General features: G+C 37.8%; 1 protein-coding gene across 1 annotated transcript in view; it reads left to right on the forward strand.

Moving 5' to 3' along the window:
* The window catches only part of creb5b (cAMP responsive element binding protein 5b), a 101,465-nt gene that overhangs the window by 21,646 nt on the left and 60,585 nt on the right, over positions 1–19,234 (forward strand). Inside the window, exon 5 of the mRNA XM_088929507.1 lies at positions 11,873–12,030. Within this exon, the coding sequence (XP_088785633.1) occupies positions 11,873–12,030 (158 nt within the window). The remainder of the gene's footprint in view (positions 1–11,872; positions 12,031–19,234) is intronic.

The following is a 19,234-nucleotide window of genomic DNA, read 5'->3' on the forward strand; positions in this document are numbered from 1 at the left end:
TTATTGTCCTGTGATGCCTGTTGTATGTTATTGTCGCTTTGATGTACTGTCATTATTTATTATTATTTTTGTATTAGTTTTGGAATGTACTGTGTAAATTATGTGAACATTTTGTTTATTGTACTGTACACGATCAAGAGAGAATAGTGCGAGTACAAATCTCAGTGAACCCTTTACTTAACTGGCTCCATTCTTTACCCCTCTGCTCCTACTATACTTAGTACCACCATCCACGGTCTCCTCTGTGTATTGTAATTGTGTTTTATCTTGCGTATTCTTTTTATTTATTGTTGTTTTTATTCTGTAAAGTGCTTTGAGAAGCCCCCTTTAAAGGCGCTATATAAAATAGACTTTTTTAAATTATTATTATTATAGTATATGTACATATGACAAATAAACTCCTCTCTCTCAAGTGCGTGAGAAACTTTTCACTTGGAAATATAGTGCTTCCTGTTGTAGAGCAGAAAATTGTAATGTCTTAAGAATTTCCCCACCTGTTGTCATCACTGTCACCAGTACTACATAGCTCACAGCTCACAGAAGCAACCTGAAAAATAAATTACTTTAGTGCTGAATGTCAATTGAACAGGAAACAAAATTAAATGTCTTCACATTGAGGCCTGGTCTAATTAAATATTGAAAAGTAGATAGTTACACTTCTGCAAGCTCTGGCAGGATCCAATTTTACATTCAAAACAGGAAAGACAGGACCATAATGGTAGTTGCTTGTTTTCTCCTTAGAGCATATCATTTCTGAAAACAGTCAAGCCTACTGTCTGTACTCCTGCTATACAGCATTTAGACTGCAGGCAATCTGCACTTCAGTGCATGGTCTACTAATGGTCACTAATGTTTGCTTGTTTTTGTGAGACTCCATTCTTTGTCACTTGCTAGCTGGATGGTTGAATCAATGGGCAGAGGGTAATTCCATGCTGAAAAGTAGAAAAGAATGGAAACTGGGAGGTGACAAGGTGCTACAGAGTTTGGAAATCTAAGATGATAATTTTAGCTTCTGACATCTTTCTGGAGGATCACAGATCCCTCCGACATAATAATTCCTCATTTTTTCTCCCAGCCATGCTAATAATGACCTTTCTTTGTGCAAAATTTCCTAGGGGTTCAAAGACTCCTACTAAAGAAAGAAATCCTAATCCATAATTATATTAGGTTTACACCTTTCCCATTGCTAAATGTCTTTTTTGATACCCCTCCTGGAATTCACAGAATTCCATCCCTTCTACCCACTTTTTCCATACTTACACAATCTCAGATTTTTTGCTGTTCTTATCCTAATCTTGGTCTCATATTCCTGCTCTCTCATTCTCTCACACACCTGTAGAAGGCACCACTGCTGAGAGGTTTTGTTCGTATTCCTTTTTACTTTTTAATATGAAATTGACAAATAAATATGTTTTATCTACCTGACGTTTTCTGAGCCTGAGAGGATGTCTAAACCACATCCATCATGCTGATGCCTGTTGCCACTGCCATACTGATGTACTCCCTGTTTAATGACTATTTGCAATGCACCTTTATAAATAACAGATTACACCTACATCAATGAGTCTTTTTACCTTCTCAAAACATTTTGTCAGTACATCAAAATGACTGATACTTTTAGATACTAAATCTAATAATAAATAGATTTCAATTTCCTCTCAATTTCCTCAATTTCCCTTTGGGATCAATCAAGTCTTATGTATCTAGAATTTAAGATTTCCCTTTTTGTTGATGTACTCAATACCGATTGATTTCTGTTGAGTTTAGATACTTGCTTTATATCCTCACTGGAGTTTTTACCTCTTTGGTATGAATACGCAGAAGCCCTGCAGTAGTCCGGTGTAGAAGACAGTCCGATATTAGCAGTCGTAGTGTAGGGTAGCAGTGACAGCAGAGCTGCAGGCAGACTCTGCAATCTGACCTGGCTAAGGTAAGGAACCCTGCGGGATCAGGTTCTGTCCCTTAACCTACATCCAGATGGTTTTAGGTTTATATTGAACTGAGCATTAAGTATCTAGAATGTTTTTCGTAGTTTATATTTGCTTGTCGTCCATCCTCACTGCTAGGGGATACTGGCAGGTGTTGAATCAGCTGTGAGTCAATGAGGTGCCTGGCCGGTGGGTGAACACAGCATGGGAGTGACTGGCCTGAGTCTGCTTCATCCATCCCAACAAGGTGGACCATGGCTGTCTGCTTTTGGGTTTGGAGGTTTGCTGTTCAGTCAGCATCAGACCTGTAAGGACAGGCCTATAATTGCTAGGTTACAGAAAAAAAGCTCTTGAAAAGCACAACAGTCTGATTAGCATGACTGGCTAAAAGTCCTAGTTTAGTCTGACTAGACACTCAGCTGAAAATGTGCTGGCTGAAGAAAAAAGTCTTCCATCCATCCAGGTTTTCTAACCACTTCTTCCAGTTCAGGGTTGCATGGGAGCCAGAGCCTGTCCTGGCAAGCAGCTGGCGCAAGGCAGCACAGGGCAGACACGGACAGGGACAGGGACAGGGACACAGACAGGGACACAGCTACGGCCAGTTTTCCCAGAACTGTGGAAGGAAACCAGAGCACCTGGAGTAAACCCACATGAACACTGGGATAGAACACAAACTCTGCAGTTGGCAGCCCAGGCCCAGGGCCCGATGATAAAAAGGCAGCAATGCTGAACACTTCGTCACTACGCCACCCAAGACCCTGAACCGACAAGATGAAATTGGTTTTAAATCTACAACTTCCCAAAGGACAGTCTAGATTCCCAAAAGATTTTTGATTGTGGGATTGTGAGCTAAAAACGTCAGGTGTATAAATGTGTACATACAGTGACAAAAGTGTTACACAGTATATACCACATACTCTGCAAAAGTAATTTTTTTTTGTTTTTTTGAGATTTTTGACTGTAATTTTTTTTAAGTAATACATCCAAAAAGTAAAATTTAAAAGCAGTTTTTTTGTATATCCTAAAACTTTTTTCCCTAGGAAATAATCTGAAAACTGCTTTTTCCTTAAAGGTCATTGTAAGCATGCTTGTGTAAGCTTTGTGGGACACTGTCACTGACATAAGTGTGAACCCTCAGTGGTTACAGTTGCCGAAAATGCTTGTAGTACATCATCCCAGGAGTTCTTGTGTCAGACGTGTTGGACAATACGTTTGGAAAAGTATTAGTGCTAAACAGTTCTTGAATTAGTTAAATTAATTGTTCATTGTTCTTTATAAAGTTTTATTACAGGCTGCTAAACAATAAATATCCATTTCCATTCAAAAGAAGTAAATTCAGTTGGTAACTTCATCATTTGCATCAATATAGAAACTTAAGTTAAATTTTCCCTTAATTGACTGGAAATGTATATACAAAATAAATACAAAGGCATTTGGATTTAATAAATGATTGCTTCCTTGAGTAGGCTAAATTTTACCTATTGAGATTAAATCTTTAGTGTGGGTTGGGGTTATATACAGTATGTTGATAAATGGGACAATGGAGAGAAACTATGCATCTGGACTTTAAATTATTTAAAATAAATATTCCTTTATATGAAAGAATTGTATATTCCAAAGGCCAGGAAAATAAAATTAAGAGGTCCTCAAATGGATCAATGATTCTATAAGAAAAGGCTTGATCAAAAACACTGCTATACCAGCTATGTGAGAATCACAAGATTTATAACAGAGAATATTGTGAAATACTCCCTGGAGGATTTATAACAGAGAATATTGTGAAATACTTCCTGGAGGATTATAACGAAGAATAACACACAAAATTCTCTCTGTTTTGCAAAATAAAATAAGATCATCCAAAAGGCACCTTGAAAACAACCTTACTATTGGTATTAAAACAAACCATAAACCTTTTCATTATTTTGTAATGGAAATGGGCCCAGGAGGAGATGAAGTTTATTACAAATTATGGGGACAAAACAGTGTACAGTGAAAAGGGAATTTCAGATACTTTAATAGCTGCTTCCCTGATGTCTTTGAAGATGAAGATGAATGAAGATGCCACAAATAAACCCAGATAATAAAAAGTAAAGAAAGAAAAATTTGAATTATATATGATACTGAGGTATGGCTCAGAACCTAAATCGGTTTCAAGGTCCATACTGAAGGAACTTAAATATATTAGTGAAGCAATTTATAAAACACTAACACAAACTGTCACTCATTAAAAAACTGGAGGAATTCCAGGAGATTGGAATATTGCCAGTATAATAAAAGTTAGAAAAATGGGGAATGTACTGCTAATTATAAGCCCATCAGCTTGACATGCATATCTTGTCAAGTAATGGAATACACCATTAAGTATCATGTAAAACCATATTTGCTCTGTTTTTGGGGACAGTTAACATAACATCTGCATTGGGAGGTATTGCTTAGAAAATTATTTAAATGTGTTGTTGTATTACAAATGTTGTTACAGTGCGTATGACGTTGTGCATCTGGAACATCAGAAAGTTTTCCCATGAGTGACTTACTCTTTATCTTAATGCTGCAGAATTAATATTGCACTGTGTGTATGGATTCAAAACTGACTCCAGTGTTGCACACAGAGTAAAACTTAGGCTGGAAGCATCTGTGTAGGACCATGCATGAAATGGACTCCTGCAGGGCTCAACGCTGGGCAGCTGTTCCTTGTACCTAAAGACAATATTGATAAAGGTGCTGGTACGAATTGTATAGATTTCCTGGTAATGCAAAACTTGAGGAAATGTCCATCAATCACCAACAGGTAAATACTGGAAGATTTGGATAGTTTTCAGACATCTGTCGATCATCAGAATGCACTTATAAGCAGGCACAAACACACAGTGATAATCTAGAGTCACTACCACAGCATTTACATAGAGAGGAAATCAGCACTAGGTGAGACCATTGCATGGTAAATTAAATTTAGTGTAAATAAATAGACAAGTAAAGGTAAGCATATAAGAGAAAAAATAAAAAATAATAACATGGGTATATGAGTATGGTAAAAGATCCTACTGTATGCTATGTTGTAGACTCATTGTTTTCTGCACCTATGCAATACAAACAAGCAACTTAAAAGCCAAATGCAATGCTTGGCTTCATAGCATTAGAATGTAGAATAGAAGTCAAGAAACAATGAATCAGTCTGACCATATCTAGAATACTGCATTCAGTTTTTGTCAGGACTGTGTTTGGCTCCATCTCCAAAAGAAGAACTGGTGAAAGTCCCCATAAGAGCAAGACTCATTTGATATGAAAGTGTGTTTGTAGCAATTTTAAGCTTTTCAGTCTCACTACAAGAGAGATATGAATGAGATCTTAAACATCTTAAAGGGAATCAATAAGGGTGTTAGAATAGTTATTTCAGGTTTAGAAAGCAGAATATAGGGGTATAATTGGTAACTGGTTCAAAAACAATTTTGCTCTAATTACACAATAACACATGGAATGCATTTCCAGGGCACAGAAGAGGCACAGATGCTGGGAACCTGCAAATCTAGACACGCTGCTGTAGCTTGTCCAGAATGGAGCACACATACAAATAAGCGTTTCATTTCACTTGTGCAGATGACAAATAAATTGAACTAAACTGAAACCGTTCTACTAATATAGCTTCCTTCACAGGGCACTGCCAGGCTAACAGAAGAATGATGAGAAAAATGTGATTCATCAGGTTTCTGGAAGGGGCTGGTAAAGAATGGTCATTCCAAAGGGAATTGTGACTTTGGAAGGCCCACTGGATTTAAAGGAACAGCCTGCTCTGGAGTGAGAGAACAGGGCTGTTGGTGAAAAGCCTGCTGTGTGAGTTACTGTGACAGTTTGTGCGTTAGAGAGAGTAGGTGTGGTAGAGGGGCCATGGCACTGGTGTCACGCCCTCCACATCTAGAGGGCGCTCCTGCTCGGTCCTGTTCCTAGTTTCCCTGTGCTTTCCTTGTACTTCCGGTGTGTCTTGTGTCTGGGGCTTTATATTTCCGGGTCTCTCCTTCCTCCTCGCTCAGCATTGGGATCGGTTGTCAAGAGGCTCCCCTCACCAGGTCGCCCCACGCCTGCTACCTGAGGGCTCATGTCTCGCTCCGACTCCACCCGATACCTTGAGCCCGGACCGAACCCTCTCATTCGCTCCATTCTTACCGCTAAGCATTGGGTCCTACTGCCTCGCCGGTCTCTCTCCACGGCTAGCCCCGGCTTCCGTGACACCTGGCGCCCTGGCAGTATGGGGTGATGGGTGGAGAAAAGGATCTGTCGGGCTGCTGACCTCTGGTGGTCGGCATGCGGTGGTGAAAGTGTGAGGGAACCACTGATGCAGGTGTGTGAGAAGACAGCGGTCTGGGCATGGGGACTGTGTATTTCTCAGAGAGATGTGTGTGACATTGGCGGAGTAGGAGGCTCCGTGTGTTGTGACTAGGAGCAGGGAGACTCACAATGAGCTGCAGCCTCACTGGATAAATCACAGTGTTGGCCCACCAGTAAGGTAAAGAAGGCAGTAGAGCAAGCGATCCGAAGGTCTTCCACTGCTGCTCCCTGAAAGGGACTAGCCTGTGTGAAAGAGAACCAGAAGTGAGGTTAATAGAGCTCGAATACCCACGAGTGAAGGGCTCAGCGACTGGAATAAACCTTGAGACGGATCTCAGTGGAGGTCATGAAAGGGTGGAGGACCGTATGAGTATCAGGCTCTGGGCTTGAGAGTCTGTGGCCATCGTATAACAGCACCATTCTAGGAGAAGAGTATGTATATATTGGGGAAAATCGCCAAAAAGTTTCCCAGCAGGCTGTGAAGTTGTGTTACGATTATGATCCCTAATTCAATTCATTTTGATTCAGTTCCCCGTAGATTCAATCTGATCCCATCCCATCCTATCCGATCCCATCCAGTCCTGGGGAAATGTGTTATACAGGTGGGCCCAACACAACAATACAACAATGGACAAACAACACCAACAATGTATGCACTGTAATAAAGTGGAACAGTGCTATAGGAAATAAGAGAGTTATTTTCCCTTGTTTGAGAGTGAGATTTCAGTAGGAGTGAAAACCTGACTCTGTTCCATTAACTCTTATAGGAAAATCCTCCTGCTTTAAATTGGTGGGACAAATTTACACTCTTATGGTCCCAGACATGCATTTTTATATTGGTCTTATGGATAAAAATCCCCATTATATATTGTTTCACTATATACAGTATGTTGTGATTTTCTGGTCCCTAACCCTGACATATATCAGACACTGTACTCCTCCAAAGTTGTTTTTTTGCTTTTAATTATTTTTCTTTGGCATTACTATTTTTTTAATGGAAGACTGGCAAGCTACTGTTTCTCTGAGCTAGACATTTTGGGAGGAAAGGTTGTGTGACTGTTTCCTATTGAATCTGCATTTTAGTGTCTAACCATTTGGGAACCATTGTATTTGATTTCAAATATTTTTTTTCTTTTGTTTTATTCAATGAGGTTATATTTTAGAAATTATATGTTAATTCATGATGTGCTTCTTTTTCTGATGCTGGCTGCTAACAATGTTTTGTGTTAGGCATGTTTGGGTTCCTGGGTGAGGTTGGTTTTACTCTGCTGTCTTTAAATGTCCCTAATGGTTATGTGTAATATTATATTCTGGAACATAGGAGGTTTTAATTTTTCCATCAAAAGAGCAAAATGTTTATACTTTTTGTATAAATTCATTTGAGGATCTCATCCAGCTGTTTCTTGATAGAAACCAGAGCATAAGCTTTGATAGTATTGCTGGTTAGCTTGTTCCACACTCCCACAACCCTTTGGGTAAATAAGGATCCCTGCTCTGAATGCACTTTTACAAGTTTCCACTAGTGTCCTCAGTTTGTGTTTCACTGTTAGTTCTGACGAAAGTCCAAGGATTTAACTTTGTCAGTGCCTCTGAGGATTCTGAACACTTGTATCAGGTCACATCATAATCTTCTCTGTTCATGACTAAAACGTTTTAGATGGAGTTGGCTTTACTACTAACTTCTATATACTTTTCTTTGCAAATTGACACTTTTCACTGGTTTAAAAAATTAGCTCAAATTCTTCTTAAAAATAACTTATTAGGATGGTCTGATTATAGGCTATCACTCGACAAAAACCAACATAAATTCTGTAAGCATACATTGGTATGTATGTACAGTATTTCATATGGTTCATATGACCAATATTTCACTGTATTGATGGCATTCTCCTGCTGTTTTCATAGTTCAGGCTGCACTACATGTTAGAATTTCCATTATAAAAATGAATAGACCTCCTCACTAAGGTCTCACATTAGTTTATTTTTATGATACCCATTTCACTCACTCTATCATACTTGGAGTAAATTGGTAAATTGGTTCAAACATAACTAATTTTATGCAGGCTGTGGTCAAGGGTCCAGCTGACATCTGTACATCAGTCTAATGTAAATTCTGTTCCTCCCTGTTATCTTTATCTGGGTTAGTAAAATAGAAAACTTGGCTGATTGTCAGTGATGGTTGAAACGATGTTTTAAGATTGGTTCTATATGACGACTGCTCATGTCCCTCTGTCACAGATGATTTGTAAATTGTTCTCATTGCTGCATAATTAAGAAATGAGGAATTGCGAGAAAATAAGTGTTTTTTTGTAGGTTTGGGATGGTTTGGGATGGGTGAAACTGTAAAGGAGGTACTGCATGTAGCCAGGAAAGAACAGTGTTTTAAAGTGTTTAATACCTTAAAAGTCTCTGGATTAATGTCCAGAGAACGAAGAGTACTGGAAGTCACATTTAGGCTGGTATGGGAGGTGGATGGAAGCTGATGTTGTAGAAATGATTGTATTTGATTGCTAGATACAGTAAGTAATGACACTAACACTAGGGTGTCAGGTTTGCAGATCTTGAGAATGGGGACTCCTGTGGCTTAAAAAAAACATTAAACTAACTAATGACTTAGGCATGATTCACTGTTGATGAGGATATTGCAGATATTGCAGATAGATCCTTCTTTTGGTATTTAAAAAGTTTTTCAACTTAGTTTCAAAAGGGATAGGATAACTGTCTCACTGTTGCTTGTGCTGTTTGGAAGATTTCTTCACAGTCGCTTCAAAGCTGTAGAGTCAGAGTGGACTATCAGTGAAGAGTCACTAGTTGTTGCGGAAAAGGCAAGATTAAGTCCAGTGGGCCAAGACTATAGAGGAGTATGGAAAGAAAAAAAAAGGAAAGAAAATAAAGATGTTCTAGTGCCAAATATTTCAGAACATTAAGATAATATTTGAAAATTGTTTTGTAAATTTGATTCATTTATGCTGTAATTTAGAAAATACACTGTATTTTATTTGTGGAAAATGGTTACTGAAATAATTTTACAGTGGTGCCTAGCAGTGCTGAAGATGGTTTAATTTTTGTATGTATAGTTTTGTAAATCAAACTGCATTTATGTTGTTAATTATGCTGTATTATTAGACCAGCACTGATTCCACAGTGAATTATCTATATAAATGGAGCTCTCTTTGTGTGGTTGTGCAGAACCAGGACAAAAACAGTGTTTGTATAAGGAATTGTCCAAAATGGTCAAGTTACTTTATTTTTTTAAACTAATACAAATGACTTTTGTTTCAATGGTAAACCAAGCAGACTTTTATTCTGACTTAGGACAGATAATAAAAATAGGCAAGAAAGGGGTACTATTGAGAACAGAGAGGACCCTGAATGCACAGAGGAGACCAAGGTACTGTAAAGTGCTGCTTGCAGGGCACCTCTGATGAATGTGTAAATTTCAAAACATATCTATCACTACATTGATTATATGTTGGATATAAATTATAAAACTGTTTATATTGTTACTAAAGGTAGTTTAAAGTTAGTTTAAGAAATGTATTACTTATATAAAGTATATCTCATTCACTTTGTGCTATGTATAAAGTATTTATATTATGCTTTATACTTTATAATATACAGTATACCATACTAGAAATCAACTACCTATATGTATATAGCATTTTATATATGATGTGCAATGTTGATGAAAGGAATCATTACAGTTATTTCTGTTTTGTTGAATATCCCTTGAGGCCATTACTGTGTGCCAACCTGCATGTAAATGTTGTGGCAACACTGACTTAAAACCCAACAACACAATTAAAAGATGGAAACTTCAGCTTGGGCTTCAGTAACCCATCTGTCTGTAACATGTCATGACTTTCCTTCTACTTGGAGTAGAGTGTAAAGGAAAGCCAGTTCATAGAGGCAAACAAGTTAATGCCAAACTGATATCTTAGTCTTAAACAAACCTCATTACAGGCCTGGGATCCCTCCCCCTCCCCCATGGCACACATTGTGAAACACAGACATGCTTCTTAAATTATTGTTCTCCACTTTCATGGGAGACAGAAGTTTGGAGTATGTTCATTTTTGCAAGTGAGGGTATGTATTAATGCCAGTAAGTGACAGATGACTAAAAAAAACAAATCTAAACAGTCTCCCACAGATTTAGTGGCTGTTTTCTGCAGTATCAGATACAGTATCTTTATAGTAATACAGATATTATAAAAGGCAATTACTAAGCACACTCTTTAAAGCTATTTTAGGTATTGCAAATGAGATGCATGCATCACATGAACAGCTACAGTACAGGTGGTTTTCAGAAGTTGCAGGATCCATTTTGGATGGATCCATTTTCTAACCACTTATTCCATACAGGATCACAGGGGAGCTGGAGTCTATCCCAGCAAGCAATGAGCATAAGGCAGGATACAAAACTGGATGGGGTGCCAGTCCATAGCAGGGCAGAGATATAGACACAAATACAGACATGTATACACTCATTCCAGGGCCAGTTTACCCAGACGCCAGCAAATGTCCGAGTATGTCTCTGGACTGTGGGAGGAAATCCACATGAACATGGGGTGAACATACAGACTACACACAGACAGCACCCGCAGATCTGGAATTGAACCCAGGGCCCCAGCACTGCGAACTACTGCACCACCATGGTTCCCTAAATTATATAGAAAAACCTAAAAATAATATAAATTAATCAAATAAGTAATTTTGCATTTTTAGGAATTATTTTGGAAAGGAAGCTATTAAATAGTTTTTGTTTATTTAGTAAAGTTATTAACTTAGCAGATACTCTTATCCTGGATGATTTACAATATATACTGTAATTGCATTTAATAATTAATAGTAATTGCTTACATTTATATAGCGCTTTTCTGGACACTCCACTCAAAGTGCTTTACAGGTAATGGGGACTCCCCTCCACCACCACCAATGTGCTGCATCCACCTGGATGATCCACCATTTCTATAACAGTTTTCATCCCAAAGAATTTCAAAACACCCATCTGGATAACACCTAGCAACCTTTTTTCATCAACATCAGCTGGAGAAATGAGAATTTACTTTGCCAGTTGAATTAAAAGGCAGTTTTAGGAAAGCCACAACCTGTATTTCCTTAGAGGTGTAACAATCTGGGAGGTATTTACCATCTCAGTACTGACCACGCCAGCTGTGGCTTGTTTCTGAGGTCTGAATGGACCCGTCTACAATGTGATAACATTGCTGTCAAAATACAAACTATAACTGTTAAGATAAATACTGAGCAAGTGCTGGAAAGTGGTCAGGGACTGAACAATCCTGAACTCTGTGAGTAGTTCAATCTCCCAGTGAGGAGCCAGGGTGGAAAATGAGCAGGCTCAGATCAAGTGGGAGAAAGGTAAGGGTGTTCAGAAAGGAATGTGAATGGAAAGATGATGACAGATGTCATGTGTGAGGGGTAGGCTGAATGAACCGGTATTGTTGCTTTCATCAGAGTGTAAATCTAGCATCTCTTTTTTTTGTGCTCAACATCTCTGTGGAAGCAATTCCTCTTTGTATCCTTCTGAAGTACAGTAGATACTGTAGTTGTTATTTGTTTCTTCTAATCACTTGTATTTTATATGATTTCCTTTTTTTTTCAAGAACATTTCACTGCACAGTACAGCAGGACCATCTCCACACCAGCCTGCCCAAGCAAGGATGCCAAACCACGACACCAGCATTGTTATACAGCAGGCCTTACCCTCTCCACAGTCTAGCTCTGTCATCACCCAAGCACCTTCCACCAACAGACAGATTGGGTGAGTAGTGTTTCCTGTGGCAGTTGAGTTTTACTAAACAGGTAAGAAACGGTGCCCACTTTCTGAAAAGCAGTGTTATTTAGTAGAAATTATCAGAATGATTAGTTACGATTATTTTAGATTTGATGCTGTTATAATACAAATCACATTTTTTGCATGGTTGTCTTATTTGCTTGTTTATTCAACATATACAGTACCTCTTAGACAGAATGCAAACATAATTTGGAGCACTAATATATTTAATCACATATTACATACAGTAACTTTCTGAATATATGTTTTATGCTTTTTTCCATTATTCTTATTTTATTTTTTAATATATATCATATTCCATTTTCATATTCCATATTTTTAAAGACTTTGATGGACTAGCATCTTTTCCAGGGTATAGTATCTCCTTGCACTCTGTGCCTGCCAGCTCACCATAACCCTCAGAGTATAAAGCTATTAAATAAAATATAAAGCTAAGAATAAAGTTATTAAAAAAGGATGGACAGTGGTTTTAAGTTAATGCTAGCTGTACATTATTATTTACATCTATAATAGGAATACCATTTGGTACCAAAATGGTACCAAAATACCATTTGTAGCAAATAAATATGAAAAATACAATATCCTGTATTGTCACTTGGAGTTATCTTAAATGTAACATAAAGTAAAACATGGTCTACTTATTTGATCTTGAAACTTAAGGTCAGATAATCTCTTAGTCAGCAATTGTTATGTAGGGCTCTTGCTTAGGTTAAAATAAGGTGAGTGTTGGAAAGATGTGATTACTCATCAGCTGCTCTTCTGACTTAAATCACTCCTCAGCACATTGCAAAAGTACCTTTTTTAATTTCGCAATAGTGGACACTTTTGTAATTACCCCATGTAAGTCTTGTCTCGTAAATAATTATGGCATAATCCTGGACAGGCTAGGATGAAAATTAGTCCATTCTTAGGCTCTGTGCTTTGCTTCTAATGCAACTTTCATTCACCAGCCTTACAGCCATAATGGCTGAGTGAAGGCCTGGAAGTCTGGGTTGTGCTGAATTTCCACAGGGATCCTCAGTGCATTTTCTTCTGGTATACTGTATGGTTCAAACAACAGTTATAAGGGAACTGAACTGAAGAAAGTTTTTCCTTAAGACTGGGGCAGTTTCATTCCATTGAAAAATCAAAAAGACTTAATGAGTAATTCATTCACCTTCAGTAGCAGATCTCACATGGTTCTCACATTACTTTTGTTATCCTCTGGTTCTTGTACCTCAAAAACTTTTAAATATGCAATTTGTTAATTCTTTATTGTCATAAGCTTGACCCTCACAGCATTAGGATGTAATTTCATCCCACAGTACTGTAGGAATAAGTGGACATGAGTGGTGCCTTGCATGTCCTGTCAATGGTGCTGACAACATTTACCCTTTTCACTGAGCCCTGAAACACAAACAGGAGGAGGTGGACATGTATCTGAAAACTGGGAAAAGGAAGCAGTTCTTTACACAAAAGGTTGTGGGAGTATAGATCAAGCTGCCCAGCCACTTTTCTGAAGTTGATACTTTAGCATTTTTCAACGAACATCTGGATGAGATCCTAGGGTCAATTAGCTGCTAACAACCAAAAACGTCCTATCAATTGTAACTTTTCTTATACTCTTTAGTAAAATGTAAAAAAAAAATATATATATACAGATTTATGTTTTCATCCTGAAAAATATAAAGGGACATCCCTGGTGTTGAATTGTGATCTGCAGCCAATATACTGGCCAAACACATGACACTCATGTTCAAATGCAGTGATGGATGGCTTTGGTGATTTTGTGAATGTCCCAGTATAGTGAATAAATAAACCTATGGTAAACCTTTGAGTATACCCAGATGGAACCATTCTGTAATTCTTTACAGAATGGAACCATTCTTAATAAATTATTCCAAGTCAAAGACATAATCTTATTCAACTGTAGAATGCAAATGAACGTTCTGACGGTTGCTCCCAGAAATTACCCAGCCATCTAAGCACAAGACATCTATGCCAGGATGTAAAATCAGCAAGGAAGGTATATCAGCATTACTGTGTGCAAATGCTGATGGCCTACACAGGGTAACACCTGTAGTTACTGGCACATCACAGAAACTGAGGGTCCTCTAGGATATAAATAATGAGCTTCCAGTAGTCTGTTATCATTCCAAAAAAGCTCGGTTTTCTTCTGACACAATTTCGTTTACAGTGTGTTTTGAGCTTGAAATATCTCATTGCTAATTTAACAGACAGCCAGCAACACCCCTTGCTGCCTATTGGTTTGGTGAAGTGGGGCTATACTGTTCTGTAATACAATATAGTGTGTTTATATAAACAGTACAGTGCAGTTTAGTATATACATATCCAGAAAACATCTATATGTTATACTATACTATATTATATAATACATGAAATATATGTATATACTGTATTTCTCTGATTGGGATGAAATCATCATTTGTGACTTTGGAAATTCAGCGGTAACCATTCAGGACAGCCTTTTTCCCATTAGTCCATTAAACCAATTCTTTTTATGTGAAATTTTTTATACACAGCTGTTTAAAAGTTCTAAACTTTTTATGTAAAGACACAAGTTTCTACTTCTATAACAACTTTGACTGTTATTAATACAGTTCTGACATCTTCCTTTTGCATTTCTGCTGCTTGAAAATACAGATCTTTCAAGATCAGCTGTTAAAAGAAAATGAATAAATTTGTCAGTAGGAAATCACTGTAGATTTCTTCACAAAGAAGGAAAAACTGGTATAAAAGTTTTTTATAAAAATGGTATAAAAATAGAATTTTGCACAGCAGTATGCAATACAAAAGTGTTGTACGACCATGCTGATTAAAAAGGATGTTATACATTTTTCCTTAAATCTCTGCGGTGATGATGATGTGACTAGTTTCTAGGTTGTTGAAAGCAATTAACTTGATACTAATGAGAACCATTTGTTAAAAATATTAAAACTAATATTGCCAGTGAACGTTATACTGAAAAATGAAGCCTTCATGACAAACACTTTCCCCAAACTCTCCAGCCCTGCCAGTACCAGTTCGACACAGGGGAATGGGGACGTTATGTAAAAGAGGCTTTGTCCTCTGCAGCAAAAGGTGTTGAGACACAAGCAGCCTCCCGAGTCTACACTCACTGTGAAGTTACATGTGCCACACTGAGTCAGTGTGTGATTAAGTGTTCTCATGGCATTCAGTTAGGATGACGTGGCTATTTTTGCTAAATCCCACATTTTCATTTTAAATTTGTATATTGATTTAGGAACATCTGTTGTTTTTGATAGTTGCTTATCATTATTATTTGCTGTCTTTTCGTAATTGTATTGCAGCAGATGTTGGTTTTTGGCAGTGGGCTGTGGACAGTGACTGGATGTATAATACACCTGCACTTCCTCTATGTTCTGATGCCACTTGGTGGCATAGGAGCACTAGAGAACTGTACACCAGCACAGCTCACATCCTCTCCAGCAGCGAGGGGAAGGCTGTGACACCAAAACAGATCAGTCCTCTGAGCATCTTCATCTCATAGAAATGGTGTGGCTACATTCATGTTGTTATTGTTAAGTGATTACACTTTCACATGTTGTTAAATCAATGGTATCTTGAAAGTGCAGGAGGAAAACAAAAAAAAACTGCAGTGCTTACATTTTGTTTTATTTTCCTCAGGTCTAAGAGTTGACAAGTTTTCTGTTGTTGAACAGGTTTTTCTTTGTATGGTTTGATTTTGCACCATTGCAGCTGAAGGTGTCTGTATGACCTCCGGCCGGAAAGGGAAGATCCGTGTCAGTGTAATAGTGAAAATTGGAAAACTTTGAAACACATTTCATTGGAACCCTGCAAATATAGAATGAGCTGGATTAAGCTCCATTCAGATTTATAAAGTAAATGAATTGCTGCATGATTGCTGCCTCTTTATTAAAATGAGGCTAACAGGAAAATGTTGGGAAACACTACATGGATCACAGCCTGTGTTATCTTTTGTTTCTGAAAGGCAGCGTAGACATGTACCAACAAAGGCTCATTTACTGACACTCACAGCTCAAACCTGCCCTTGGCTGTTTTTGTGTGTCAGGTACTTTCATGGCCTGTAATTATGGGGTGGGTTCAAGTCTGCTTTTTCCCTCCCACTGTATTTTGAATACTGGTTGAAGCTGTTGAAGCTGTTTACAGAAGGTGAATAATGCAGCTGCAGCCCAGGCGAAGACGTAGCTGCCTGGCTAAGTATTGGTCTTCATGGCTCTTTGACCGTGGTGCCTGTTCATTTCATATTGCTAATTCTGTTCTAACCTCTTCTTCCAGGGTTAGAGGCATGCTTGAGCAAATTGATCTTACCAAAAAACTGGCTGAGGTTTATTAAATAATAATGATTTATTCTCGTTTTTCAGATATGATGTAAAGCGGACATCTCCAACCCTGATCATGGAGCCACAAGCTAGTTATTCTTGTTAGAAAATTTTAGCAATCGATCAATTAAGCAAGTAAAGTATTGATGACATACTGGTCCTTGAGGGCTGAATGATATTCTTCAAAATAATCTCTAAATAATACTTGAATTGCTCCAGGCCATTACAAATTGGTGATTTAAAGGTAACCATTAAAAATCTGCTGGGGTTGGGTTCTCCAGGACCAGGGTTGGAGACCTCCTGATGTAGAGCATTCAGCTATTCAACAATAAGATTAACTGACAATCAGCAAAACAAAACAAAAAATATTATAACATTCTTGATTCAGAAGTGATGTTAATTTTCTTTAACAGTGTTTATTTGTCTTGATAATTCAGGACATTTTTCGTTAAGAATGCATAAAGTAATACACCGAGGTTCTGTTAATCCGTTGGTTTATTAAAACAGCTTTGATGTGTTCCTGATTCACATAGTAAACTAGTTGAATGCCAGTTTTTTTAAGCCTTTGCTCCAAGGTGACTATGCTGTGTCAGTACTAATAAGGACTGAGTGTAAATGGCCTGTGTGGAGATGACAGTTTGCTGAAGGGAGCTTGCTCTGGTTATGGTTGTGTCTCAGCAAACAGCTCTATCCCATTATTATTTGGACCTGAATCAAGGTGTTGTACTATAGCAGAATCCCACTCAGGATTTGAACCTGTGACCCCTCCACCTGGAGGGATCTCAGATAAATCAATCAGCATTTTATTTTTTTTGTCATGGACATGGTGTGTTATATAATAATGAACATACTCACCTGCTCTTCATACACTCTTTTCATGTGTACGTTCTGATATATAGAGTGACCAAGCAGCTCGCACCAAGGAGCAAGGTGACATCAACAAAAGTAAGATGATTTGATGCCTCACCACAACCTGCCTGGCTACTATGGTGACTGACATGAATTCATTCCTTCATTATGGAGCCCTTCCCTTAGAACTGAATGTAGTCTGACATATTTTTAGAAAACAGTATATACAGTGTAGTACTTTTTGGCCTCTTAGGACCAGCATTCCTTTGGTTGAGAATGACGTCCTCATATTTATTAAGGAATGTAAATAATTCCTTATGCTCTTATTCTGTTGTGTGGAATCCTTATAATATTTTTTTGTTTTGAAGTGTCAGAAGACATTACAAGATGAAAGTGGTTTATAATGAGCCTGTAATGAGAATTTATTAAATTTACCTTTATAAAAAATCTGGCATGTATTGTGCCCCCAGAAAGGGCATCTTGCATCCCAGGGTTAAGAACCACTGGTCTGCTGTCTGCTCAGCCACTGTTGCTGTAACATGCTGGAGCAAATTCCCTCCAGTCGATTCTCCTCTAATTTCAAGGAAACATGACCTGAAGTCATGGCACAGGACCACAGCTAAACTGTGCGGCCTGGAGCGAACCGGATTGGTTCATTATTTTACAAAGTGTAAATTGCATTTGTTCCTTTGTTTAATTGTCTGTAGTAATGAATGTAATTAACAAAAAAATAGTTATTTAAATTGTACTGTATATGGAAATACACACTTTATACTGTCTAGAGTTTAAAGTCGTTTATGTCTAAACTTAAATAGACTTGTAAAACATTTTCATTGGCCTTGCTAAAGCTATATAAAAAATATATGCTTCAAATTAGATTATTTTGAAAAAAAAAGACTTTTTCCATGATTACATTTGGATTATCTCAGATAATAATTGGACAATAACTACCTCCAATAGTTAAATATAAAGTGAAACATTTTGTTAAGGGAACATTCTAATGAAGACATTGAAAAGGCACAATTGTTTCTAGATGGACAAGAGAATCGGAAAGCAAATATTTTGTTAATAGAATAGAAAATAATGTGAAAACTGTCCTTTTGAAAGAAAAGGATTTGTTGTACAAGCAGCGGAAATGACCTGGACAGCTTTCCGAGTGAGATCACATGAGTGAAAAAAATTAGGTCAATTAGTGGAAAGGGTCCGAAAAAGTGCGGGAATCCAAATTACTGATGGCTAGTGTGATGCCTCCCTACAGTAATATCCTGTATTTATAATACATAATTGGAGCAGTATCTGATACTGCATTTTGTAATAATATATTCAGTTCATTCAGTTGTTAAAGAAACTGTACATGGTATCGATTGGCAGGTTGTTTTGTTGAGATTGTGTCTGTTTTTATGTGTAAGAATGAACGGTTCAGTGGACATTGGTAAAGCACAGAATCACTGCATTATAATTGCATATGCAGGTTTAGTGCACACATGTAGGGCATACTCTAACTGTAGTTTTATACAGAGAAAATGCGTCTTTATTCTTGCACAAGCGGTAAAAAAGAAATCTTTTCTGTGGCTGTAGCACAACAGACTTTCCTGTAGATAAGGAAGGGCACATGCACTGGGTTAATGTTCATCTGAACTTTGTATAATGCCTGCAGTGACTTTCAGTATGACAGTGATGGCTAAGTGCTTAAAAATGAGTTATGTTGTTTTTAGCACCTTTGGGACAGCTGTTTATTTTGATTTATAAACCTTGTGTACGTTGGCTTGTGCTCACATCTATTGTGCTGCAGGCTTGCAAGCGTTATTAAAATTAGCAAGGCTTTGACACTGGGCCTCGGCCATGCAGCTCCGGAGCTCTTGCCAAATCCAGGAGAGAGTTGTGCTGCACCAAGAATCTCTGTCCTCTGACAGACAGCACTGATTAGAGAGGCTAAATGTCAACATTGTTCTGGGAGGCTCCTGGCGAGCGTCCAGCCTGTGTTTAGTGTATTGGGC

Source organism: Atractosteus spatula, chromosome 12, assembly GCF_055471065.1.
Source record: "Atractosteus spatula isolate fAtrSpa1 chromosome 12, fAtrSpa1.hap1, whole genome shotgun sequence".
Classification (NCBI taxonomy): Eukaryota; Metazoa; Chordata; class Actinopteri; order Semionotiformes; family Lepisosteidae; genus Atractosteus; species Atractosteus spatula.